The 27,962-nt window shown below is 37.8% G+C and overlaps 2 protein-coding genes across 16 annotated transcripts in view; both read right to left on the minus strand.

The window, feature by feature from the left end:
• LOC126426959 (zinc finger protein 726-like) overlaps positions 1-27,962 on the minus strand; it is an 809,906-nt gene that overhangs the window by 115,640 nt on the left and 666,304 nt on the right. The gene's annotated exons all lie outside the window — the stretch shown is intronic.
• Positions 21,626-27,962, minus strand: part of LOC126426965 (uncharacterized) — a 54,032-nt gene continuing 47,695 nt past the window's right edge. For all 7 annotated transcript variants that reach the window (XM_050089110.1, XM_050089108.1, XM_050089114.1 and 4 more), the window contains exon 4: positions 21,626-21,823. In XM_050089110.1, coding sequence (XP_049945067.1) covers positions 21,641-21,823 — 183 coding nt within the window. In that variant the 3' untranslated portion in view covers positions 21,626-21,640. The remainder of the gene's footprint in view (positions 21,824-27,962) is intronic.

The following is a 27,962-nucleotide window of genomic DNA, read 5'->3' on the forward strand; positions in this document are numbered from 1 at the left end:
TAAGGAATGAAAGAGGAAGCCCCCTGATAGAATTTTGCACAGAGCACAACTTATTCATAGCTAACACTTGGTTCAAGAATCATGATAGAGGCCTGGAGATATTGGAAGGTTTCAGACATATTAGATAATGGTAAGACAGATATTTAGGAACCAGGTTTTAAATTGTAAGACATTTCCAGGGGCAGATGTGGACTCTGACCACAATCAATAGGTTATGAATTGTAGATCAGAACTGAAGAAACTGCAAAAAGGTGGGAATTTAAGGAGATGGGATCTGGAAAAACTGACAGAACCAGAGGTTGTAACAGTTTCAGGGAGAGCATCAGTGAACAACTGACAAGAATGGGGAAAGAAATACAGTAGAAGAAGAATGGATAGTTTTGAGAGATGAACTTTGGGTAACAGAAGATATACTGAATTTAATTGATGAAAGGAGAAAATATAAAAATGCAGTAAATCAAGCAGACAAAAAGGAATACAAACATCTCAAAAATGAGATGGCTAGAGGGCAAATGTAAGGGGTAAGATAGATACTGCCTACAGGAAAATTAATGAGACCTTGGGAGAAAGGGAACCACTTGTATAAATATCAAGAGCTCACATGGAAACCCAGTTCTAAGCAAAGAAGGTAAAGCAGAAAGGTCGAAGGAGTATATAGAGGGTCTATACAAGGGTGATGTACTTGAGGACAATATTATGGAAATGGAAGACGCTGAAGATGAAATTGGAGATATGATACTGCGTGAAGAGTTTGACAGAACACTGAAAGACCTAAGTCAAAGCAAGGCCCTGAGAGTAGACAGCATCCCATTACAACTACTGATAGCCTTGGGAGAGCCAGCCCTCACAAAACTCTATCATCTGGTGAGCAAGATTAATGAGACAGGCGAAATATCCTTAAACTACAAGAAGAATATAATAATTCAAATCCCAAAGAATGCAGGTGTTGACAGATGTGAAAATTACCAAACTATCAGTTAAATAAGTCATGGCTGCAAAATACTAACACGAATTCTTTATAGGCGAATAGAAAAACTGGTAGAAGCCGACCTCAGGGAAGATCAGTTTGGATTTCGTGGAATGTTGGAACATGTGAGGGAATACTGACCCTACAACTTATCTTAGAAGACAGATTAAGGAACGCCAAACCTACGTTTCTAGCATTTGTGAACTTAGAGAAAGTTTTTAACAATGTTGACTGGAATACTCTCTTCCAAATTCTGAAGTGGGCAGGGGTAAAATACAGAGAGCGAAAGGCTATTTACTATTTGTACAGAAACAAGACGGCAGTTATAAGTGTCAAGGGGCATGAAAGGGAAGCAGTGGTTGGGAAGGGAATGAGACAGGGTTGTAACCTGTTCCCGATGTTATTCCATTTGTATACTGAGCAAGCAGTAAAAGAAACGAAATAAAAATTTGGAGTAGGAATTAAAATCCATGGAGAAGAAATAAAAACTCTGAGGTTCACCGATTCTGTCACAGACTGCAAAGGACCTGGAAGAGCAGTTGAACGGAATGAACAATGTCTTGAAAGGAGGATACGAGATGAACATCAACAAAAGCAAAACGAGGATAATGGAATGTAGTTGAATTAAGTGGGGTGATGCTGAAGGAATTAGATTAGGAAATGAGACACTTAAAGCAGTAAATGAGTTTTGCTATTTGGGGAGCAAAATAACTGATGAGGGTCGAATTAGAGAGAATATAAAATGTAGCCTGGCAGTGGAAAGGAAAGCATTTCTGAAGAACAGAAATTTCAAGATATGAATGAGATTCAGAAGGATGTAGGTTGCAGTACGTATTGGGAGATGATGAACCTTGCACAGGATAGAGTAGCATGGAGAGAGAGCTGCCTCAAACCAGTCTCTAGACTGAAGACCACAACAACAACAACAACAACAACAACAACTGTTTCATAAATACTGTAACATAGTACAACCAAATTTTATAACCAATTTCATAAACTGAATTAAAACTTAACTGTGAACTATACAAAGTCTGATTGTAACAAAGTATGATCTAACATTGTATTGTTAAAACATATTTGAGGACCAGCGGCAGTAGTCATAAGAAAGCCAGTATTTATCCAGACTTTAAAGTCAGTAATGTGTCAGTCTTTGAGAGGTTGTGAAGCAATGAATAAGTTTTTATAGCAATTACACTCTTTTGGCTTCGTCATTTAGTGATTAACAACACACACAGTGCCTCACATACATTGAAACACCCAGAAATTATTCGTCGAGAAAATTCAGAGAAGAAGAGTTACACACCTCGCTCAACATTGAGGACAGTAAGAAGTTACGTTGCACAATTGCAGCGATGACAGCCTGTTATGTTTTACTGTGTTACTGTGGCCTGTTGGGTCATCACTGCTGTGATCTTCCAGGTGGCCAGCCGGCAGGGTTTGTCATGACATTGTTCAATGTGTGAGCACACACTTGCAGCTGTGTGCCTCCCCAGCATCACTCACTTTGAACGCTGTTGTAATGCAATCCCTATACACCTTAACAACAGGTATGAGGTGTTGATAGAATGTTCATACCAGTACAATCCACTTCATCTGCTGGAACTGGAGAAAATCTTCCTGATGTTTCATACTTGTACAGAAGAATGGTTTGTTCATTACAGGGAACCCCAACGGTAGATATGTGACAGTCCTGTCAGGGAAACAACAGTCCTCCAAGGGCAGAACACACACACACACACACACACACACACACACACACACACACACACTCCCGCTCTCTCTCTCTCTCTCTCTCTCTCTCTCTCTCTCTCTCTCACTCAATCACTGATGCACTCACCAGTACTATGCATTTTGATTTTGCAGGAGCTCTCACCTGAGGTGTGGATCGTAGACTATTGCTACATCATACCACCTTCAATTCTGAGATTTTTGTGAACATTCACGAAAAGCAATCTCACTATTTTCTCTGATATCCACACACATATGGGTCACCATGATGTTCTGCTTTAGGCCCTAGCGGTCCTCAGTGCCACATACACAAAGGAGCACAACACAGATAGTTACATGTATGTTCGACTTCATGGGAGTTTTACAGAGATGCTGGAAGAACCGAACTGTCAGATGCTTAAAGACAGAAGCAAGGCCTATTTGCACAGTTTTAAGAATCAACTTTAAATTACGCATCTACGAATATACCACAACCCCTACTTATATCTTCCATTGAGTTGGCCAGGACAAGATTAGACTACAGTGAGCACAGATGAATTGATGCAACCATTTTTCGTATGTTCCACACATGAAAGGATTAAAATTAACCTGAATATTTGGTACCCTCTGCCATGCACTTCACAGTGGTTCACATGTATGGACTCAGACGATGGTGGTTGAATAAAAATGTATTTGTAACTATCAATGTTCTCTTTGGATTACTTGATAAAATGGAATACAAGCAGTTTTTTCTTTGTCACCATTTCCATATAATATCATGGATTTTCATTCTTGTTCTAACTTTCAGATTTCTATGGGAAAATATTCCACTTCTAATTGCCACTTTACTGGATGCTGGATTACTGAAATCATTCATGTGAGAAACACACTATACGTATCTCATAAAAGGAGTTGTAACAAATTTTGATTGTATCCACAATATATGTTGAGGTTATGTTCAATCTCCAAGTTAAAATATAGACCTAACTACTCAAAATGCAAAGCAGCTTTTTTTTCATTAGCACTTTTGCAATCTTAGCAGTTTAATCACATTAAACCTTTAAAAATCATGAATAACTGTATGACAGATTTAATTGGATGTATTTAGCATATTTGATATTTAATAATAAATATTTTATGGTGTGAGACTTTAACAACAATAGCCGAAAATGAACAAAGCATATAAGCTATAGAAATCAGGTTTTTAAGAAGTGTAGATAGCTTTGAGTGCCTGGTATGATGAGAACAACAATCACACAAGGATGAGTATTTAAAAACACAAATGGACAGATAGAACAGTACAGAACTAAATTGAAAGATCATGTCACAATACTGAATGAAACTAGGTGATAAATTTGTGACCAACTGGAAAAGATCAAAGGTAGACCAAAAAAACAGATGGAGCGACAAATAGAAACTAACCACTGACCATAGAGGCACTGAACAAGAGGACTTAATAGCCAATAAGAAGAAGAAGAAGAAAATTCATGGCCTGCTGATAACTACAGGTATACCTGCACCTACACTTTGCAAATCACTGACACATTTATGACAGAAAATACTTTATAAATCATATATTACACTTTCTTCCTGTCCCATTCACAGATGGATTTTAGGAAGAATGCCTGCTTACACACCTCTGTGCAAGCTGGTATTTGATTAATTTTGTCTGTACAATCTCTGCATGACAGTTGTTTATGGAGCTGAGGAATATTCATAGTTCCTATACAGAAAGACTTCTTAACACTGTAATTAAACAATTTTTCTGTAGAAGTGGACAAAAAAATTTGCAGTTTTTTTAACTGCTTATGTTCAACTCTATTATGATTATAGATTATTTCAAACAGTAGTTTGGCAAATTATTGACTTAAAGGGCAACTGGAAACTGTTAAAAAGTCGCTATATTAAAACCCCCACTATACTTGCAATTTAAAAACTAACTCTGTCTTAGGACAGAGTATTTTGGCCAAATCTCTTTCGAAACTTTCTGTAGTGTTTTTGCTAAACAACAAAAATTACAATAATACACTTTTGCACAACAATCATCTTCATATGTTTGTGGCTGTGTGGAAGGCTCTGAAGCATCGTACAATACATAGAGGTACATCACTACCTTCACACATATATCACGAGTCCCTCTCATTTTTCTTCCCATTTGCATCATCTGGTAGGATTCTGCTTCCTTGCCATTGGTAGAATGAACGATGGTAAATGATGGTCAGCTGGACAAAAAGGACTGCTGCTCATGGATGAACAACCAGCTATTTTGAAGATAATATCTTCCTGTGATGTTCAACTGTCATCTTCTCAGTCACTGCCAAGAACACTCCTTGTTCCTCCACATTTGTTGCACAATCTGACAATTCCAAAGAGCAAGTTTAAGTAGATGGAAAAATATTTTTGCGGTATTTTTCCCTCTTTTTGTGTTACTGGATTGTCTGATATATGCTGGGCAACTTTACCCACTCCTCCCACTAGGTCGTTATATGATATGACTGCTGTTGGTTTTATTAATTGTTTGCACCTTATATTTGCATTTTGAATTTTTGTATTGCGGATAGTGCTCAAAAGATGCACATCATGCTTGTCTTTCCATCTCATTGCTGTAACTTTATCCCTCTGAAATGCAACAATATCTCCCTTGTTCCATTTATTAATACAAAAGTTCAGAGGCATATGTTTTATAGAAGGTTGCACAGGGTCACATGTCAGTTTTCTTAGCAATAAGGAGATCTTATAGTCGCAAAGAGGTGCAGAAATTCTTAACTGTAAGGCAGTAGCTCTTGTTGAGAAGTGGTTTCATTAGAGTCAATACTTCTTGACATGATTGGGCACATCCTTCTATTCACCATCAAATATTGTACTCTTATCTGTATATATAATTACAGACTACTCATTGTCAGACTTCAAATCACACAACATGTAGGTCTATTCCATATCTTGCGCTCATTAGTGGTAGCTGAATACTGAAACCTACCTAATCTCCCTTTATGTAACATAAGACTCGTATATGGTGACATCCCTCTCAGGAGTACAAATAATTTTGAATTTCTTATTGATATATTGTAAACGAGGCAAGATTTTGTTTAGCTTTAGGTTTGTACAGCTAGCAGGGTCATAACTTGAAGGCATTTCTTTAGTATCAAAAATTGCAGCTAAGTAACCAGAGAAATATTGGAGCTGCAAATAGTGGAGGTTTAGATCAATACATCTGGTAGTTTGGTTTGATCATAATACTTTGTAACAGTAGTATACTAAAGAAGATCCTTATTGGATCACTGTTTGTGTCCTTCCAGCCAGTAATGTTCTTATCTCGAGTATATCTATTACTCTCAGTAACTACTATATTCACTAACTCATTGCCCATTATTTTACTTACATATTGCACCTTATCTGGAGTCATTCTGTGCAAAGTCTGAATATGTTCCAGTAAACAAAAATCTTGGATGTGCAAGAGGCAATTCTGCAGTCGTTTCTATTTCATATTTTTTCTGATGCTGGAAAAACTAACATCACTTGAGTCACCTTCTTGATCTGTCATCGCTTCACTAACACTGTCAGTGTCTGAAGAGTCACTTTCTGACCCAATAAATTCTATATCAAATTTTTCATCACTCTACATAATAGGGGGGGGGGGGGGGGGGGGGGAAGGGAAAAACCAAACACATAACAACATCTCTACACAACAAAAGGAAATGGCAACTAGAATCTCTCCTCCTCTAACTTTCACTGCAGCTGGCCAACGAGGAGGGGGGGGGGGGGGGCAGGAGGGGGGCGGGGTCCAAGATGCTGTAATATTATCAAAGTGACATTCTTGTGCTCTGTTGCGACCACATCTGTAAATGACTCAACATAACGACAGACGAGTATTCTCAGGTTTTTAAGTTGTTGTACATATTAACATCATGAGTACTTAAAAAATGGCTCTGAGCACTATGGGACTTAACATCTGAGGTCATCAGTCCCCTAGGCTTAAAACTACTTAAACCAGGCTGTTCCAGCTTGTTGACTCCATTGTGAGCCGTGGAGCGCTCCCTGCTCCAGGGAGCCGTGTCGCTCGCTGTGACCATTCAAGTGGGCCACCACGCCGGCGCGTGGCACGGCTGACTGAGGCAGGTGGCAAGGCAAGCATTTTGATGTGCCAGCTGCGTCTTACAAGATCAACAGCCTCATACTCTCAGCTGCTAAGACGTGGTGACATGCTACACAAGCAAATACGATGTACAGGAAATAAATAAGAAACAACTATTTTACAAGAAATTGCATACTAAATTTATTGGGCCTCTGTAGCTTGACATTTTCTTTTCATTACAAGATCGGAAATATCAGGCATCAAAGGGTTCGCAGTGTTAAAGCGGAGGATGGCCTTCATTGTTGCATCCTGAAGTTCTTCCCCTTTCATTTTGAGAAAAAGGGATATTTCCTTGCGAATGGCAAAGAAAACATCAAGAAATTTTCCCCAATTCAGCCTACGAACTGTACTTTGGTAAGGTATATCCCCATACTCCGCTTCCATACCTTTCAGGAATCCTTTGAATTGGAGATGATTCATACTGTGAAGCCGCACAAAATTCACACACTTCATGACATCTTTCATTACACCACCTAGCTCTACTGTTCCAACACACAGTGCCTCTTGGTGAATAAAACAATGGAGAGTCAAAACGTCTTTCCTGAATTCGTCCCCGAGTTTATTTTCCAAACGACAAGCAAAATCTTGGTGACGCCCAATCATTTGTCGTGCACCATCTGACGCTACAAAATGGATCTTATCCTATGGAAAATTCATATTGTCCACTGATTCACAAACAGCTTCAAAAATGTCACGTCCTGTTGCGGTGTAATCAAGTGGTACCACATCCAAGTGTTCTTCAGTTACTAGCAGCTCCATGTCGACACCATGCACAAAGACTGCCAGCTAAGCACAGTCCGATATGCTGGTGCTTTTGTCAAGCACTAGCAAAAATGTAACAAAGCTCTTCGCCTTTTTCCTGAGCTGTGTCTCTAAATCTGCTTCCATGTCCAGGATTCAATGAGACATTGTTTGCTTCAACAGGCAAACCCATTCAATTGCCTGCACCTCCCTTGGAAACAAACATCCTGCAACTGCTACCATGCATGATTTTATGAGTGATCCAAGAGAAAACGGCTTGCCACTCGTCGCAATGATGTGAGCAACCCTGTAGCTTGCTCAAATTGCAAATTCAGTAGTGTTTTCTCTGCTCTCGTGTTTTCTCCGCTCTATTTCACCTGAAAATTATAAACGCATTACAGAACACGAACTATGTTGCATGTTTTGATACCATCCGATTTACGAAACCGTTTTTAAAGTTACGTCTCCTGGTATGTCGTTCTTAAGCCTGGCTACCAGTTCTCTGCGTGCAACGCCTTCTACCTGATTGTAGTGCGCTGCATGAAGACGTGTATAATGTCATTGTATATTGTACCTCTTTGCAGAATAAAATACTTTATGACACACAAGACACTGCAGACGACCATCCCTCCCAATGAATAGAAAGGTATCCTCCAATAGGGGTATAGGGCTCCCGCGGCTAGTCATAGCTGTCATTGAACACAGATTATTGCCTCAGTTGCAGCTGCATGCGGCCAAGGGCCAGTGAGATTACTTCCCCCCTCCACGTGGGCTCCAAGCTGCCGCAGTGAGTGCTCCAGAGCGCTCCGGCTCCCTGGAGCTTGGTTGGAACAGCCTGTCTTAAACCTAACCAACCTAAGGACATCACACACAATCATACCCGAGGCAGGATTCGAAGCTTCGACCGCAGTAGCAGCGCAGTTCCAGACTGAAATGCCTAGAACAGCTCGGCCATAGCAGCCAGCCATCCCGAGTACTCTCCAGCCTTTCAATTAATGGGTGAAACTTTTCTTTCTAGATGGTCACAAGTTGTATGGCATTTTTTCTTTGTGTGTCCACCAGTTAAGATCTACCAAAATTTATATTACACTTTTTGTCAGTTGTACAAGCCTTTGACAATTGTCACTAACCTTCTCTGTACATGACCAGTGTCTCTATGTAGTCTGACCAGATGTGGGTCCAACACACTCAAGGAGTATTCAAGTATGAAGGAAGGAAGGAAGAAAGGAAGCAATTCAGGAAGGCAGATCGGAGCTTGATTTCCTTTGGATAACAATGTTATTAGAGATGGAAAACCATCTCAAAATAATTAAGAACAAGGACAGAAATTGGCCATTCTGTTTCGAAGTAATCATACTGACATTTGACTTAGGAATTTCCAGGATGGAATGTAACAATATTATGAGAAGGAAAGTTGCTACTCGCCATACAGTAGAGGTGCTGCGTCACAGATGGGCATGACAAGAAGACTTCCACACCAACAGCTTTCGGTCAACAACAGACTCAATTATGTGGGTGCACCCGTGCACACACACCGCCCCAACCCCCCCTCCCCCCCTCCAACACACACCAGCTGCATGAAACTGCATTTTTTATGTGTGTGTGAGTGTGTGTGTGTGTGTGTGTGTGTGTGTGTGTGTGTGTGTGTGTGTGTGTGTGTGTGTGTGTGTGTGTGACGAAGGCCATTTGCTGAAAGCTTTAAGTGTGAAAGTCTTTGTTGCCCCTATCTGTGTATCACCATCTCCGCTATATGGTGAGTAGCAACTTTCCTTCTCATAGTATCGACATTTGACTTAAGCAATTTAGGAAAATCATGGACAGCCTACACCCAGTGCATTAACCAATGCATCACCTCACTTGATATCAAGAAGTAGAGGTTTTTCCAAGTGATTTGCATGCATATTTTTTTCTACAAACTGCAGTTTGTCACTAGCTTATCATGTATCGTAAAACAAAAATTGCTTTACCTACAATTAAGCCTATGTAGTTGCTCCATTTCCTATTCCCAAGATATTTGTGTGGTATGATTATCTGAGATTCACTGCGCCTGAACTCAAAGCATACCACAGTTTTACTTTTCATAAATTGCACAACTCCACGTAATTTATGTTAAGAAGAGCTAGTTGTCACTCTTTGCATCTGGTTTATATTTTGGCAAGATTTGACCAGTTATTAGTGAATTTTTACCAGATAGACCCTTTTATAGAAAGCTTCATTATCTGCAAAAAGCTTGAGATTTCATCAACCACATTTCACTAAACCATTGACTTTCAAGATTAACAACAATTATCTTATGTTTTGTATCTACCGCACAGTTTGTTGAGTATCTTCCCAATGTCCATATACCAAGAATCTCAGAGGGACAATTAACAGCTCCTTACCTGTTTTTTGGCATGACTTTTGTTCTAGTAAACAGGGGTTTTGTTAGAAGCTGTAAGTTATTTTTGTGACCGACTGATGGCTGACAGAAGAATTCAGTTACAACTTTTATCCCAGTTCTGAATGTTAATCACACTCATACCTGTTTGCATACCATTGATTTAAGATTGTTACCTACTGCTACAAATATATTTCACCACATTTACCCTGTCATTTTAGTAAACAATAGAACCTGTTCTAAACATCTTGCTACTATCAATATTCTACTTCCACCCACTCTCAGTACTGCATACTCTCACTCTCAGTACTGTGTATTAAGTGAGCACTACAGTTTTTAACACTGTTTCAATGTCAACAAGACATATATTGTGTATTATTTTAATGGAAATCATGTGAACAATCAATGGAACGTGGAACTAACTCACATCTGATAGTTCCCCAGCAGATGTGAAACATCTAAGGTCATACTATAATTTGCAGCCCCATGTTAAACTTAACCACAAAGTTACTTTGAACACCAGTCCTTTACAAGTCCTACTGGAAGTGGCCTTTGCCATCCTTTTGACATTTTAACTATCTTACCCAACCAGTTATCTGGGAATCGGTGTTTAGTGAGGATTCAAAACAAAGCTGGAACTCGTCATTCCTCACACTTTGCCAGAGCCACTGATGCTATTACCTTAAACCTCTGGATTTATGGTCCAACATTTATCATCTTCACCACACACCAATATACTTAGTTGAGTACAGCAGTTCAGATATTCTTCCTTCTCGAAGTCCTCCAAGCATTATCAGATTGACAGTAGAAGGCTACTGTCGCGGGAGAAAATGTGTAGTACTGAGCAAGGCAGTGGAGTAATGAGAACACAGAATTCACTTTCATGAAGACTATGGTTCAAATATGCATCTGATCATCCTGGATAAGATCTGTTGTGATTTTCCTGAGTTGATCCAGGCTGATGTTGGGATGGTTCATTCGAAATGACACAGATGATTTCCTTCCCATTCCTTAAACAATCTAAGCTTGTGATCTGCCTCTAACAGCCTTTTTGTCAATGGGATGTCAAATCCTAATCTTCCTTCCTTAAACGTGTGTGCTGAATAAGGATTCAATTCTTCTAAAAACTAAGGATTAATGGATCTCAAATATAATTCTGAAGAAATAGATGTGTAAGCTGTCACTCATGGTTACTGCACTTTGCAGAATAGCATTCCCATACTAACAATAAGACTATTGTATGACTAAAATTACTTGTTGGTTGATACATTACACTCTGGAGCTGGTTGACCCCTACCAGAGTGTTCAGTGTCACATCTCAACTGTTCATTACTGCCAAATTGCCACAACAAACAGCCAGTTGAATTCCAACTCCTTGTGAAACTTACTTTCTTGATGTGGTTCAATCTTGTATCTGGGGTGTACCCCTTTTGTTTTACATAGAGAGGGGGGGGGAGGGGGGGGGGAGGGAGTAACAAAATATGCACATTTCATACTAACCAAGCACTACTGGATCCTTTTGCACAAGATGCAATTCAGGACCACATATACAATTATCACCACCACAGATGTCGGCTGGAATTAGATAAGGCTTGTACAACATTACATTAAGCCAAAGTACTTGAAGGCAACAAATCACTGCTATTGGTCTTCAGAGTCATAAATATAACATTGTACTGATAAGCAGTGATGTTATATAGTTGTCATGTTTCATGCCTCATAAATAGATGATTATGGGTGTGAATCTTGCCAAGTGCTTTAAAACTGTTTATATTTGAATCTTTATGAAAACAACTTTTTTACTTTTATTCAATTAGCTGGTTGAAATCTAATTTCTTCTTTATAATCCTTTGCTGTGTTACTTTCATCATTGTACTGACTTCTTTATTTGCCTTGACTTTTTTCTTTCAATTATTCTTTTTTCATTTTGAAGCTTCCTATGATACCTATTACCTGCAACTGAGTACTAACCAGTACTGTTCATTTGTTGGTAACATGTCAGCTCATGTAACCAGTGTGAGGATAGGTTCAGGTGAAAATGAGTAAGTAAAGTTTGCTTTTAGTTCTGAAACCATTTTTTCTGTGGTGAATTTGCTCACAGAGATTAGCTTTAATCGCTGTGAACAAAGCAAGTGTGATGAAAAGTTCTGCTACAGGTTGGCTGCTGTTGTCTCAGTTATATTGCACATCCAATATTGTTGTTAGGTTAGGACAAGAGTGCAAATTCAGTGCTAGAAAACAGATTATCTGCCCCAGTTCAGTCATGGATCACGTAAAATCAGTTGTTGACACAGCATCTCACATGCCTGTCATACATCACAGAAGCTGCTTCCAACATTGCCCCATGTTACACGCAAGTAACAGCACTTTACTGGCCAAGTTTGTGTGTCACCTATAACCGAGCATTAGCTAGCGAGCAATGTACCAAAGCTGTAGTAGCAAGTGACCAAAATCAACTAACAGTTTATTTTAACCAGACTACTGAAATTTATCTGCGATATTTCTGAAATTCAATATCTCATTTATTACAATGTATATCCTGCAGCAATTTTGAATTCCATCCCGTCTTCACTATGTTGCATAAAAAACTTCACATGCAGTTAAATGTAATTCCGTCTAAGAGTACTACTCCTTGTCCTCCAAAATTCAAAGCAATAATCATGCACATAGATAAAAACTAAACGAGAGAGAGAGAGAGAGAGAGAGAGAGAGAGAGAGAGAGAGAGAGAGAGAGAGAGGGGGGGGGGGAGAGAGAGTGAGAGAGATTGAGAGAGGGAGAGAGAGACAGAGAGAGAGAGAGAGAGAGAGAGAGAGAGAGAGAGAGAGTGAGTTATCAGGTAAAGAAAGAAGTATTAGACACTAATGTATGATCGTAACTAACCTCCTCTTTAATTGCCTGAGGATCAAATTCAGGAACGTACAACTGTAACCAAAAGAAACAGAGAAAAATAAAACCACTTTTGAAGACATGAAGTTGATTAACTTGATTACTATCACTGTAAAGGCATTACATGCACTTATTCTGTACATGAGAAAATTCTTACATTTAGTATCAGCAGAAAGTGTCCTATCACAGGCAGAGAAGAATGAGGTAATGTCACATGCCAGGTTAAAACATGGCTTCCAAGATTACATATTTTCCTCATTGTAGAAGTTTCACATTTTAATTAATGTCATTCATGCATTCATTCATTCATTTGTACATTAGCTGAAAGAAATAAAAACTTTCAGGGATGAAGACCACCTCTAAATATAGATTAATAGCCCCAAAGAAGCCACTACAGACATCTTCTGTAAAGTATACTAATGATAAATAATTGAGACTAGTGCCGATCCTTTCGCACTAACAATTATGAACATTTCTTTGGATTACTTTAAAAATGGGACAGTGACTACTTTGAAATAAAATACACTGGCTCTCCTCTTACACTACTAAAGTGTGTTTTTATTTATTGCTCCAACTAAACATTTCTGTAACATTGTTCAGTACCTACATACCAGCAAAGCCAAAACCACGTAGACATTGCATCCCTCAGTCCAAATATTTGTATAGATTAAAGGGCTGCCTAAAAAGGTTTTGTAATAGGTGAGGATGTTCAATGTTCTGCCTAATGCCCACTGGAAACCTATTACAGACTCCATATATTGAACTCTTATTCTGAAATTTGCACAGGTATAAATACTTTATATTGATATTGCTCTTTCTTCAAGTAGTGTGGTTGTGATGCCATAATTCACCCTAATTAATTGTTAACCACATATTCCATTATGGAGTTCATTTATTAGCAACTAAGTACTTCATACTCTTGATCCTTGAAGAGGCTCTTCCAAGATTTCATGTAATGAGTGCCCACTGATATTTACTTCTGGAACTTTTTAAGTTATTCTCACTTTTTTTGCAACTGCACAATGTGAGTCATCTTACTTTAGGTTAAGCTGTCTGTTGGGAACCAGTAATCAGGGTATCCTATTATCCTCCGGGCAACGTGGTACATGTTTGGACCCTTAATCTGTTTACTGCTATCATACCAGAAGTGGACCAAACACTAAAACCTTAGGGCATCAAATTCTACATGATGTCATTTCTGTAGTATTATTTATTAATATGAAACTCTGCTGCCTGTGTTGATAACATCACTTCATAAATCTAGAGGGAATGCCTTTACCATCATTCCATTTTTGTTTCCCTGGTATAATTTAAAGATCTAGATAATCTATATCCTCACCCAGAGCATAGACACTGATGCAGTGGGGTGGCTTCCATGGCTCAACAATACAGGTAGCAGCACCGTACATGCAACCACATGGGAAGGTTACCTGTGGAGGCTAGTCAGTCTGTTCAATGTTCCATGGATCCTTTGTACTATTAAGATTAATAATAATGTGCCATGAGTTATTCCACATTCACATGTGAATATGGATACATACTGATCATTAACAATGGTCTTTTAAAAAAAAAATTGTGTATGTGTATGTATATTAGTAAGTCCTAGCCACCGTTCTTTACACAACAGATAAATATAAATTTTTCCGTGAAACTAAAGAAATTGTCAAGAAGAAAATTTTTCAGTTTTTATTGTAATTAGCTGTCTGACTGACAGTTTTTGTCACTGGATAGATGATCAAAGATTCTGGTGGCAGCATTGCGCACTCTTCTATGTGTTACAAATAACTTCACCTTTATTGTGAAATTATGTCATTTTTTCTTCTGGAACTGTAGGTACTTACATCATTGTTCCTTTTGGACTGTAGTGGATTATTCACAAGAAATTTCACAAAGGAGTAGATATACTGTGAACAACATGGGTTAGCACCACATAATATTCTTGTGCAATGAAGACCTTCTTTCTTGAAGCTGAGTTACCCCAGAAGATTTTTTCACAAGACATTACTGAATTAAGATATGCAAGACACGTGAATTTACTGACTTGTTTCTCCCCAAGAACTGAAATGATTTGAAGTGCAAATATGAATGAACTAAGTCATTCTATGAGTTCCAAAATGTTTTCTTTTTTGTTTTTTTGTTTTTTTTGTTGTTTAGTTTGAACTCTTCTCTAAACAGAGATCTAAAAATTTTGAAGTTTCCATCCTAGGTGTCATTTCCTTAACATATGTTACACATATCACTGCGCAGTACTGCTAGGTTCGAGATGTGAACATTATGTTTTTTTGAAAAGGCGAGGAAGAGTAACATATGGTTGCTGACAAGGGACAGCATCTATTTCAGTTGTTGCAGGGGCTACAATACACATGGTTGATTTATTTGGCATTGTAAAATTAGTCAACACGACACTGAATGAATGAAAGCAAGGATAAACTATAGCTGTTAAATTTCTTGAGGACATGGTGAGCTGCACCAAATCAGTGGTGGTGGTGGTTAGTGTTTAACGTCCCGTCGACAATAAGGTCATTAGAGACGGAGTGCAAGCTCGGGTTAGGGATGGATTGGGAAGGAAATCGGGCGTGCCCTTTCAAAGGAACCATCCCGGCATTTGCCTGAAATGATTTAGGGAAATCACGGAAAACCTAAATCAGGATGGCTGGAGACGGGATTGAACCGTCGTCCTCCCGAATGCGAGTCCAGCACCAAATCAGTCTTCAGAATGACGACAACAACAACAACAAAATTCAAAGGCTTTGCCAACATCAAAAAAAAAATTCATGTGGGGTAATTTTTTGTCTAATTCTTCCAGTGCTGAGTTGTAAGTTCATATATGACTTTCTTTGTACACAAGCCTCTATGGAAGCCAAACAAAGCTCTTGTTAGAAGATCATGACAAACATTGGTCTATATTTTACTACACTCTGACAAATTTTTATGCAGGTAGAGGGGCTTGCAACTAGAGGTCACTTGCTTTACTGCACTTCTGTCAATGACTGTTACTTCGTAACATGCCAATGTTTTGTAAGTAATATGGTGTGCAGAAGATCTGGGGGTGAGGGGAGTGCTACAAAGTCATTTCAAAATTTTAGTACTTTGGTTGTAATACAGCCATAATCAGAAGAGTTATTATTTTATGTGAGATACCGATTTTGTTATATCTTTCATGTGTGCCAACGCAAAACATGTCAGCTAGAGGAGCATACCATATCTGTCAAGTAAGTCTAATGCTTCTACTTCTGATGGTCTGTTTCCTATCCTTGTGTTATCAGCAAGTGTTAAGAAGAATGCACTGAACTTTATGGACAATGAATTCAATTCAATTTCATTTGTCTCACTGCTATGGTCACTATGGCATTGACCATTATTTGTCTTATTGAGTTTATTCATTTCATTCCAAAATTCCGTTTGTTCTTGAAATTTTCATTTTTTGTATATAGTGCACAGATTTCATGTTTTTCATGCCACGGCAAAGTATTTTTAATAAGTCTTTTTTTAAAGCTAATCCTCTGCATTAAATAAATCTCTTTTCCAGGCACAATACAGTTTGACCTCAGACATTCGTCATATTTATCTCAACTCTAACAGTGAGAAATGGATTGCAGCTAAACCAGCTTATATATTGTCACCAGTTTTCTATCACTACTTGCTTATTCAGATACCTTGGAAGTGGGAGCTTCATGATGAAGTTGGAGTATGACATTGTAGAGGTGCACTTATGAAAAAAGGGCTGTTATCATATTATCCACATTCACAGTTGCAGTAGTTGCTTGAAAGATGGCAGTGAGGAGAAAGGTAAGGAGAGGCATGGATCAGTTACCAAAACAACAACTTCTAACATTGGCACTTGTTTCAAAGGCAATATGAACTTACAATACAGATGAATTTGACAATTTGAAATATACTTTATGCAAACAGAAACAGGGAGCTCTTTCGGATATCATGTCTCACTTTCTACACTTGCATCCTGAGTGAATGTGTGTTCCATATAACTAATGGGGCAGTACTACTGTTGATTGCTTTTTTTTTTTCCTTCATCCTACATCTTCCACCAGTTTTTCAAATCATAGGTGATCTCGGAATGCAGCTGGATGATAGTTTTAGGTTTGTTGCGTTGTCTACAAAATCTACAAAGTAATCAGGCTTATCTGAAAAGAACCGGGTTCTATGACCTGATAACACTGGATACATTAACTTAGGAAATTTTCTTTTTGTTTCACACAGCCCAGACTGGTTGACAACATCGTACAGCTGGAGAAAAATGATTTATTTTGGTCTGACTATTGGTGCAACAGCAGTTTCTGGTATTAACTAGTAATATGATTTTCTCATCAGGGGGACTGCACTAAAAACTACTCTGTTATTTGTAGTCAGTACTACGCCAAGGTCAAAGCATGCTACTGGCAACATGCATAAAAGAATTTGAGGTTGGTTGGTTGGTTGGTTTTGGGGAAGGAGACCAGACAGCGCGGTCATCGGTCTCATCAGATTAGGGAAGGATGTTGGCCGTGCCCTTTCAGAGGAACCATCCCGGCATCTGCCTGGAGTGATTTTAGGGAAATCACGGAAAACCTAAATCAGGATGGCCGGACGTGGGATTGAACCGTCGTCCTCCCGAATGCGAGTCCAGTGTCTAACCACTGCACCACCTCGCTCGGTAAGAATTTGAGGGATTCAGGTAATTGCAAGGACATGCTACAGAAAGTAAGACCAGTACTCATGGAGCTTTCAGATGTGTCCACCATTTAGCAGAACTCAGTGGGTCCTGAGCAACTATTATAATGTTGGAGATTAAATGAACACTACTTCAAACAAAAATAATAAAAATGTAGTAACTACATTCACATCTGATAAACTATGCAATGAAGTGTTATCAAATATTTGAAAATATTTATATTTAGGATTGCTACACTTATTTAGATATAATATGATGAAAAACTGACATTAAAATAAATACTAAGCACCAGCTTCAGAAATATATAACCAGTTTTATACCATTAATATACATACTTATTTAGATCACACTGTAGCTTTGAAAGTTTAATACAGGAATTTTTTTTTCATAATTGTGAATCCTTGAGATGATGAACTATTTGAGTAATAAGAGACATTTGCAGTGATAAAATTCAAAAAACACCAACTCAAAAAATTACTAAATAAAACCAAAAAGAAAGGAATAATTTCCCATGCTCTTTAAAATTTCTTACAGTAATTATCAGAAAACCATAAATCTGTTATGAATGAGAAAATAATGGTAAGTACTGCTAGAATACATATTCAGTACAACAAATACTTTTTTTGTTATTGTCAAAATTCTTAACTGACTTTTGAAGATTTTTAATCAAATTATAAATTGGCTTTGCATTTCCATTTGCCTTGCAGCTTATAAGTTGCTTCTTCAGCATCCATGTCAACACTCATGTAGTAGTCTGCCAATGTAACAGCTCACCTCCCAGTATATCTTTTCTCCATGACTGCAATATCCTGGGGAAAATTCTTGTCTATAATTTTTTATTCTCTCAGTTGTTAAGACATTGAAGTGAACATTTTGAAACTTTCTGAACAACCTTCTCATCACCATGGTGCATTCCATCAAACTGCTTGTTCTGAAGAGCTATCAAATTCATAGGCCAACAAGGATATCCTGTTTGATTTTGATTCCCTCAACCGTTGAATCTTTTCCCTCAAGTGCTTGCAGGTCTTACATTCAAAATATATTTTCTTTACAAAATTGTTCAGGATTTATGTAAGAATCACTTTAGAAAAAATGTAAGGACAAATTACAAAAGTAACTGAATCAAGATATTGAACTAGTATGACCTGGGCGCTGAGTAATATTTCAATTATCTTATTTCTCTCCCATCATACATCGTAACAGTTACACATACATGGGCAATAAATGTCTTATTTTTTTCTTTCTAAGTAACATTCAAAAACCAGAGCTAAGGTACAATTCTCTTTGTGATATTGATTATCAGTACATTGGAACTGATACAGGTTACATACTTTTCAAGTAATTTATATTTTCACTTGTACAAAGTGCTGGAAGATCATCACTGGGCTAAACTTCCATTTGAACCAGTTAAGCAACATACAGGCAAACTAATTACCTTACATAATCCAATGGGCAACAAATTTGTGGGAAAATTTTTATATACTTCCATATCTGAACTGTGTAGCACTCACAATGTTGCTTATAATTTCCTTTCAGCAAATATCACTGTGTGAAGATGTTTCACCATAAACACTTCTTTGGCATCCATGCTCCCTGCACTCATTTGTTGTGATAATGCTGTTTCGTACAGTTATTCAGTTCTGTGCATACCTAACAATCTGATATCTTAATTCGATAACTGACAGAATTTGTTTTCATTATACATCACAGTTACTGTGCTACAACAATTTAAGTAAATCATTGTGCGGAACTCTAAAAAGTTTGGAGAGAAAAAAACAAATTGCACAAACTTTGTGTATGATTGATTTTAGCTTATGCGTCACAGCTTATGAAATGTAGTTAAAATATCACAATTTAAATAAAATTGAGAGTAGAATAATATCTGATTTTGTTCTAGAGTTATTGATTTTTATATCAGACAGACGGTCTGATGATACACCCATTCCCGTCCCTGCGCATTGAGAGTCAAGTTGTCATAACAGTCATCAAATTTCATAAAAAGTTCAAGATATCGTAATGAGGTTTCTTTCAAATGTTAGCACAGAAAGAGGCACATGTATTGTATCATAAATAATCAAAAATTTGGGCTTGACCAAGATAGGGAAGTAACTCGTCCACAGCTGTGAGAGGTCAATGGAATGGGACACGTAAATATGTCAACAGTGCATCAGTAAAACTCAGGACCAAATTTAAACATATCTTCAGCATCTTGGGAGTGACAGTGCATAATGAATTAACTAGTCAACCGCAGGTAAGCAGTTGATGTGACCATCTGCATTCCATCACACAAGATGGATGACAAATTCCACATCATATTACTTTATGAAGTACACTATGTGATCAAAAGTATCCAGACACCACCAAAAACATACAATTTTCATATTAGGTGCATTGTGCTGCCACCTACTGCAAGGTACTCCATATCAGTACCTCAGTCCTCATTAGATATCATGAGAGAGCAGATTGGGGCACTCCGAACGTTGGCAGGTGATTGGGTTTAACTTTTGTCATACATCTGTATGCGAGATTTCCACACTCCATAACACCGCTAGGTCCACTGTTTCCAATGTGATAGCGAAGTGGAAACTTGAAGGGACATGTACAGCACAAAAGCGTATAGGCCGACCTTGTCAGTTGGCTGACAGAGACCACAGACAGTTAAAGAGGGTCATAATGTGTAATAGGTGACATGCATCCAGACCATCACACAGGAATTTTAAACTGCATCAGGATCCACTGGAAGTACTATAACAGTTTGGCAGGAGGCGAGAAACCTTGGATATCATGGTCGCAAGGCTTCTCATAAGCCACACATCACACCAGTAAATGCCGAATAATGCCTCACTTGGTGAAAGGAGTGCTAACATTGGATGACTGAACTGTGGAGAAACATTGTGTGGAGTGAGGAATTGTGGTACACAACGTGGGGATCCAATACCGGCGTGTGGGTATGGCGAATGCCTGGTGATCATCATCTGCTAGCATGTGTAGTGCCAACAGTAAACTTCGGTGGCAGTGGTGTTATAGTGTGTGTGTTTTTTAAGGAGGAGGCTTGCATCCCTTGTTGTTTTGCATGGCACTACAACAGCACATGCCTATATTGGTGTTTTAAGCACTTTTTTTATTCCCACTGTTGAAGAGCAATGCGGTGATGGCGATTGCATATTTCTACATGATCGAGCACCTGTTCATAAAGCATGGTCTGTGGTGGTGTGGTTACATGACAATAACATACCTGTAATGGGCTGGCCTGCACAGAGTCCTGACCTGAATCCTATAGAACACCTTTGGGATGATTTGGAACATCAACTTTGTACCAGGCCTCACCAACTGACAGTAAAACCTCTCCTTAGTGCAGCACTCCACGAAGAATGCCATTCCCCAAGAAACCTTCCAGCACCTGACAGAAATATGCCTGCGAGAATGGAAGCTGTCATCAAAGCTATGGGTGGGCCAACACCATACCGAAATCCTGCATTACCATGGAGTGTGCCATGAACTTGGAAGTCATTTTCAGCCAGGTGTCCAGATACTTTTGATAACATAGTGAATTGTTTTGTACTCCACAAAAGGCCTTAGCAAGCTCACAAAATATACCAAGATTATTCTTCTTGCTTAGCTCTGCCATGACAATCTGTAATGTTACAAATCGTTCTCTGTGGAGAACTGCATGCTAAAGCCAAATTCAAAAGTTTTTCTGTGAATGTACCATGGAATTTAGCAACACTGCATATATATTGGAATTCTGTATCAACCTACATAGGAGTGAGCTATCACATAGTTATATTTATTACCTTTGATAACCCCCACGGTACAAAAAACAGAAATGTAAATGATTTGTTAAAACAAAGTAATCGAATGCCATGGAAAGATGAAAGAGTCAGGCATTATTTAAAGAGAAACATGTCAAATTATTATTCTGCAACTATCTATTTCTCTCTAACTGCTCCTCTAAATTTGGATTTAAAACATCCAACACATGCATTATACAAAACGTTCGGTTTCAAGAAGAGTTGCTGTAGGTATGGTTATAAATATTGTTCCAAGCACTAATAAGAATTTCCTCTCAATTGCCACCAAGTGGCAGAAAAAAAACCTGAATCAGGGAGAGCTGTACAAGGATGGTGAGAAATTACAAACAGCACTTAGTTCCAGAAAACTTATTTCTTTGTAACACATCCTTTACATTCTGCAATTAGCCAAGGAATTTTTTGTTCCACATGCAATACCTCACAGACATTATTGCTTACAATGTTCTCAGTTTCTTCTGGTCCCAATTTTTTTTGTGTTTCCTCCTTGGAACAATTAGTGGACTCCAGCGTTACCAACGGATGTTCAGGAAACTGAAAGAAAAGGAAAAGAAAATCTCAGTTATGAGTTCTTACACATTTCTGCATATATTACAGCCTCTCAATATTTTATTATGAATATCATCCCGTTTGCAATGATTCTCATCTCTCACACACAAGGAAATTTAATGAAACTAATTTTCTGAGCAGCTATTCTAAGTTACATCAATACGGTTTCATATCTATGCTACCTTGCTCAATAATCTTTGTAGACAATCACAGTTCTGTCTCATAAGCAGCATACTTAACTGTATAATAGTATACAGGATAAGTAATACGTGGCTCTTTGGCATACTGAATTCACTCATGATGAACTGCATCACTGTTCATTAAATCTTCTGTATCTCCTGTACTAACCTTCCCAGTAACAATTCTATACTCATAAATTGGCAAAACAAGTGTTCCAGAAACAGTTTCTTCTATGGCTGAGTTACACTTATTACTGTTCACTTATATGTGATAAAGTAGCTAACGCCTGAAAAATGTTGCTACAGATCCATGGTGTTGCAGCAATATGGAACAGTAGCTTCCCTAAACAGCCTCACAGGGTTTTCAGTGTCCTCTGCTCTATCATTTACATATATAATGAACAGTAAGGACTTTTTAATACTCCCTTGGGGTATGCCCAAAGTAACTTACTGATCTAACTATTTTGTATCCTGAATCTACTCACTGCTATATGCAAAATGCAGTGTGGTACCACGTATTTTGCATTGTGAGGCCTCTTTCTATGCTGAATACCACTCATTTCATCAATTATGTTCCTGCTTATGGACTGGCACTTCGAGAACTAGGTTCAGTTATTTATAGAATTTACACTATTTACTGTCACAATACTACAGTCTCATAGCAAAGTATGCAAACATAGAATTGACAGAAACAATGGCATATACACAAACATTATCTGTCAGTAAAATTAAATTTTATAAAATGCGATGACATTTAACTGACAGCAAAATCATTTATTGTACACTGAGATCGTACCTGTTGGCTTTAGAGTAGGTAATGAAGAATGGAGATAGTCCATCAGTTGTGCTGAAATCAAATGGACCCAGTATTCTAACTAAGTAAAATGAGAAACAAGTGTTTTCAAATGAACAGCTACACTGCTACCACACCAGAGCAATGCTGCACTAAACTGCTGCTTCAACTACTATCACAGTCGAAGGGCTCACAATGAGATGAGTCAGTGAATGGCTTCAATTTTGCCAACATAATCGAAAAAGAAGTTTCTGAAGTAACACAGCAACAATGTCCCTTTATAAATGAAATACTGTAACACTTATTGTACATTGTAACTGAAGATGCTATTTGCCTTGAAGTTTCCCCTTTTCTCTCACTCTAACGACAATGCATATAATGTCCAGTGCTTTCACTCTGGTTCCAAAACTACATCATGTACCACTTTTTGGGTGTTGTATTTTCTTGAAAATTTCTTTACTTGTCAATATCACAACTCCCTATTTGTCTTGTTGGTCTCTTGCTTGGTCTTTATAACATATTTAAACCTATTTCAAACACTGCACTGCTGCATTATCTCTTGAAACTCTCTCTACAAACTATGAACAATTTGGTATCCGTTATATTACTGTGCCTCCAATCTATCAGAATTTCAATATCTTTGTGCAATGTGCTTACCACTCTCATATAAAACAGCACTTGAACAACATTTGTTAGCAGTTCTTGAGCCAAGGGATTTTTTCTTTGTTTCTGTCACCAGAATTGACAAAGAAAGAAGCATTTGGAAAATACTGACAAGAAAAAGGGACACAATGATAGGGCATATTAATACACCGGGAAATAATTTCCACAGTACTAGAAGGAGCTGCAGGGAGAGAGGGAGACTGGGTTACATACAACAAATAATAGATGCTGCACAATTCTAGACTTCTGTATGTGTTATGGTCATGGTTATCATCATCAGTCCAGACTGGTTTGAGGCAGCTCTCCACCCTACTCTATACTGTGCAAGTCTCTATCCTTTCGTAACTACTAAAACCCCCATAATTGACACTGCTTCCTGTAATCATGCATTACTGTGTATTTACAATTTTTAACTCCGAAACCTCCATTCATTACCAAACTGACTATTCCTTGATGGCACAAGCTGTGTCCTGTCAACATACTTTTTCTTTTAGATAAGATATGATATACATTTCTTTCCTTTCGAATTCAATTCTGTACCTCTTCAGTGGGTACCTGATCTACCCGCCTTATCCGCAACATTTCAAAAGCTTGTCTTCCCCTCTTTTCTGTGCTGTTTAACATCCACATTTCATTTCTGTACAAGGCTGCAGCACAAAAGTTACTTCAGAAGGTATTTCATAACACTTTAAATTCTATTAGTGATTTACATACACTCCTTATGAAAAGCTTTTCTTGCTATTACTGGTCTCATATCCTCTATACATCAGTGATCAGTTATTTTGCTGCCCAAATAGTAAAACGTAAAACATACTACTACTACTACTACTACTACTACTATATTGTCTTATTTTCTGATCTAATTACATTGGAATCTTTGAATTTAATTGCACTACATTCCAGCAACACTGTTTTACATTTGGTGATGTTCACTGCATAACCCATTTCCAAGATACACAGAATTATGTTCAGTTGATCTCCCAAGTATTTTGCCATTTTTGACAGAAATACATTGCCACTAGCAAATTTCAGTGCTACCTATTTGTTTTCTACAGTATTCCTTTCCCTTGTTTAAGTCAATAGCTGCCTAATTCCCCATTTCAACAACCTCTGGTTTTTTCAGTTTATCCAAGTTGCATGTACCAACTTTCCTAAATTTCTTCAGTTTTAATAAGTAGTTCATAAAAATAAATTATGATCAGAATACACAACTGCTCTTGGAAACATTCTGTAGTTTAAAATCTGGGTTCGAAATCAATCTCTCTCTCTCTTTCAGCATTATACAATCGGATACATTCTCATGTCTCCAGGTCCCTTTCATGTAAAGAACCCTTTTAGGATTCTTAAACCAAGTGTTAGCAACAATTAAATTCTACTGTATACAAAATTCTATCAGACAGTTTCCCCCTTTTATTCTTTCTCCATTCAGTTCTTTTATAGTATTGGAAATCGGTATAAAGGAACAGTTGCAATGAAAGTAATATTGCAATGTCTGTAGCATACTGTATTAAATTTATTATGAATGTAGTAAATATATATAATACACGCACTATTATGATGGAATTACATAGCTTCTTTCTTAACGTAGCAAAATAAGGCATTTGCATTTCCTGGATGGCAGATAGTATAAAGGCACTCACTGTCCTAGTAACTTTTGCACTAAACCAGAGCAGGGAACTACTGTGGTTTAGTGCAAAAGTTGATAGTGATGGGGGAACGAACATGTGTATGTACAGACTGTGTTTTACAATATATCAACATGTGTGCTCGCACTACTTAGCAACATTACGAATGTATATAACAGCAAATAACAATGACATATAAATGTGTCAGCCTGTATAAAGTTGACTTGGTTTAAAGCCAAAACACCTGCACTTGATAATGGCGCAAGGCCAAAATTGCAACAGTGGAAACAAAAAGTTTACCCGTCACTGGCACAAACATGATGTCTTTCCAAAAATATCGCATGGCAGTGAATCCCAGTTATGAGAAGTTTAATATAGTTCTTGTTACATGGTTCTAATTTGGCTTGTCATAAATGTTCTGTTGGGCTCTTGTCATGAATTTTATAAAATCATTCAATAAATGGCAAATTTTATTCTGGCGTCATTCTACTACTGTCCTTCACCAGAAGAAAATATGCGAGTTTTCAGAAATTTTCCAAGAAGTCCCATGCTGCAAAACTGTGGCTTGGAGAACAACCAACTCTATTGGCTTCAAATTGAACCTCCCTATACAAAACATCCCTCAGCAGGCTGGTTTCCAGTAGGCAACATGCAGTAGTGGGGGAGGCAGGGGACATTCCACCACACATCTGCAAATCCATGAAAGGAAATCATCCAGCTGCAACCAGCAGAAATGGAGACCATGTTAGTAAGGATGAAGATACAGAAATTTATAAATGTGACCCAGTCGAGAGTATTTGTAGCTATGATACTTGTTTAAATACTTTGACTTATTCCAAATGTCAGAAGGTTATCCTTCCTGATGGGACCTATGTTACCGGTTGAATGATGATGAAAGAACTGTGCAAATGTGCTGAAGGCAGAAAATGCCACTCCAAACACAGGATGAAATGTAACAAAAGGTAAAGAAAATGACAGCTTTATGTGCTTATCACTCTTACAAAAGTATATCCTTTCAGATGAGTCTTTGCTTGTGGAGGGAAGGGTAAAATTAAATGGACAAGGGCCACAGATAAACTGACACAGATTTTTGTGAGGACACACTGTTTTTATGAAATAAATCACTATTAATTCATTCAACTTGGTATGTAGAACAATATCACTCGCATTGCAAGGTTTGGTTTTCTTGAATTATCCTGCAACATGTGATTTTTTTTTTTTTTTTTTTTTTTTTTTTTTTTGTGTCCCCACTCTCTCTTTACACACTTTTCTCAGGTATGGGGCATATTTCATATAAGAGCAGAACCACTGTAAACACACGAACACTAGCGAAAAACTCTTTAGTACATACAACTTCCACTTACGTTTAACTTTTCTGTCCCTGTGGTTACATGGTGCTTACATAGGCACAGAAAATAGCTCTAATATATGATCTGCTCCATCATATCGAATTTGTGAATATACCTTTTTTTTTTCAGTTCCATTCATTCTGATGAAATACAGGGTGATTCATGAAAATATGCAAATATATTAATATGTTATTTTACAAGTAAAACTAAAGAAACAAATTCATGCAAACATAGGTCTGCAAATGTTTAGTTACAGAGTTATGGCTAATAAAAGATTTTGCTGAAATGTAGCAGCTTTGTTAATATGAAGCCATCGAAAAACAGTACAAGGTTAAAAACATCCAGAAAAGCAAAGAAGTAATTTCATAAAATTTTTTATTTATTATTTACTTGGCCCCATTCGTTTTTTTAAATTCCATACAATTACACAATGTTTGCAACAGAAGTTAAAGAGAATTTAAGTTTGGAAAAGTGGCGGTAATAACGTTAACTGAAACTGCATGAATGTGTCAGATAATCTGCTTTTATTAGAATCATAGCTCGTATGAATTCATGTTAAACCAGCAAAAACAAAGCTCAGTGATAAGGAAGTTGTACAGTGTTCATACAATTTCACAATACTTTCACAATACATTCACAATAAATGTTCAAAACTTTCTCCAAGTTCAATGCATTTAGCTGCACGTGTATGAATAGATTTTGTTGCTCGTTTCAGTTTCACAGGGTTGTTCTTAATTTTGCCTAATGCATTCATAATTCAAGCAAGTAATGCCTCATAAACTGTCTTTCATCCATCCCCATACACAAAAATCCATTGGTGTCAAATGGGATGATCTCGGTGGCCACATACATGTAGCACCAAGACCAATCCATTTCTGGGGGAAAATGTTCATTTAAATGTGTAGTAACAGCATTGGTGAAATTTGGAGGTGCACCATGTTGAAAACACATTTGCAATGGTGTAGCAAGTGGGACATCTTTGAGGAAGTGGGGCATTTTTTCTTGAAGAATTTTAAGTACGTCTCGCCTGTTAGAAGTCCTGGGAAAATGAATGGTCCAATAAAGTGTGTGTTGATTATACCCTACCACACATTTATGCTAAATTGCTGCTGCAAATTGCATTGCTCTGTAGCATATGGTTTTGCTTCAGATCATACGTGTTTGTTATGAAAATTGTTTATACCATCTCGAGTAAAGTGTGCCACAACAGTAAATAAAATGTATTTGTGTAACACTTGATAAGTATTTAACCAGTTGCATAACTCCAAGCAAATAGCGGGATCTCCCAGATGTAAATGATGCTCATTTTGTTTATGGTAAGGATACAGATTATTTACTTCAGTGTACGCCATACTTTAGATTGTGAAATGCCTAATTGCTGAGAGATGTGTCGGGTACTGGTACCCAGGCTATGTTGAACAGCATCCATAACATCCTCATCATCGTCTTCATGTATCGAGAGCTCGCACTGACAATAAGCGCTAGGTAGAGAACTTGTCTCCCGTAAATTTTGAA

Source organism: Schistocerca serialis, chromosome 11 (genome assembly GCF_023864345.2).
Source record: "Schistocerca serialis cubense isolate TAMUIC-IGC-003099 chromosome 11, iqSchSeri2.2, whole genome shotgun sequence".
NCBI classification, from domain to species: domain Eukaryota; kingdom Metazoa; phylum Arthropoda; class Insecta; order Orthoptera; family Acrididae; genus Schistocerca; species Schistocerca serialis.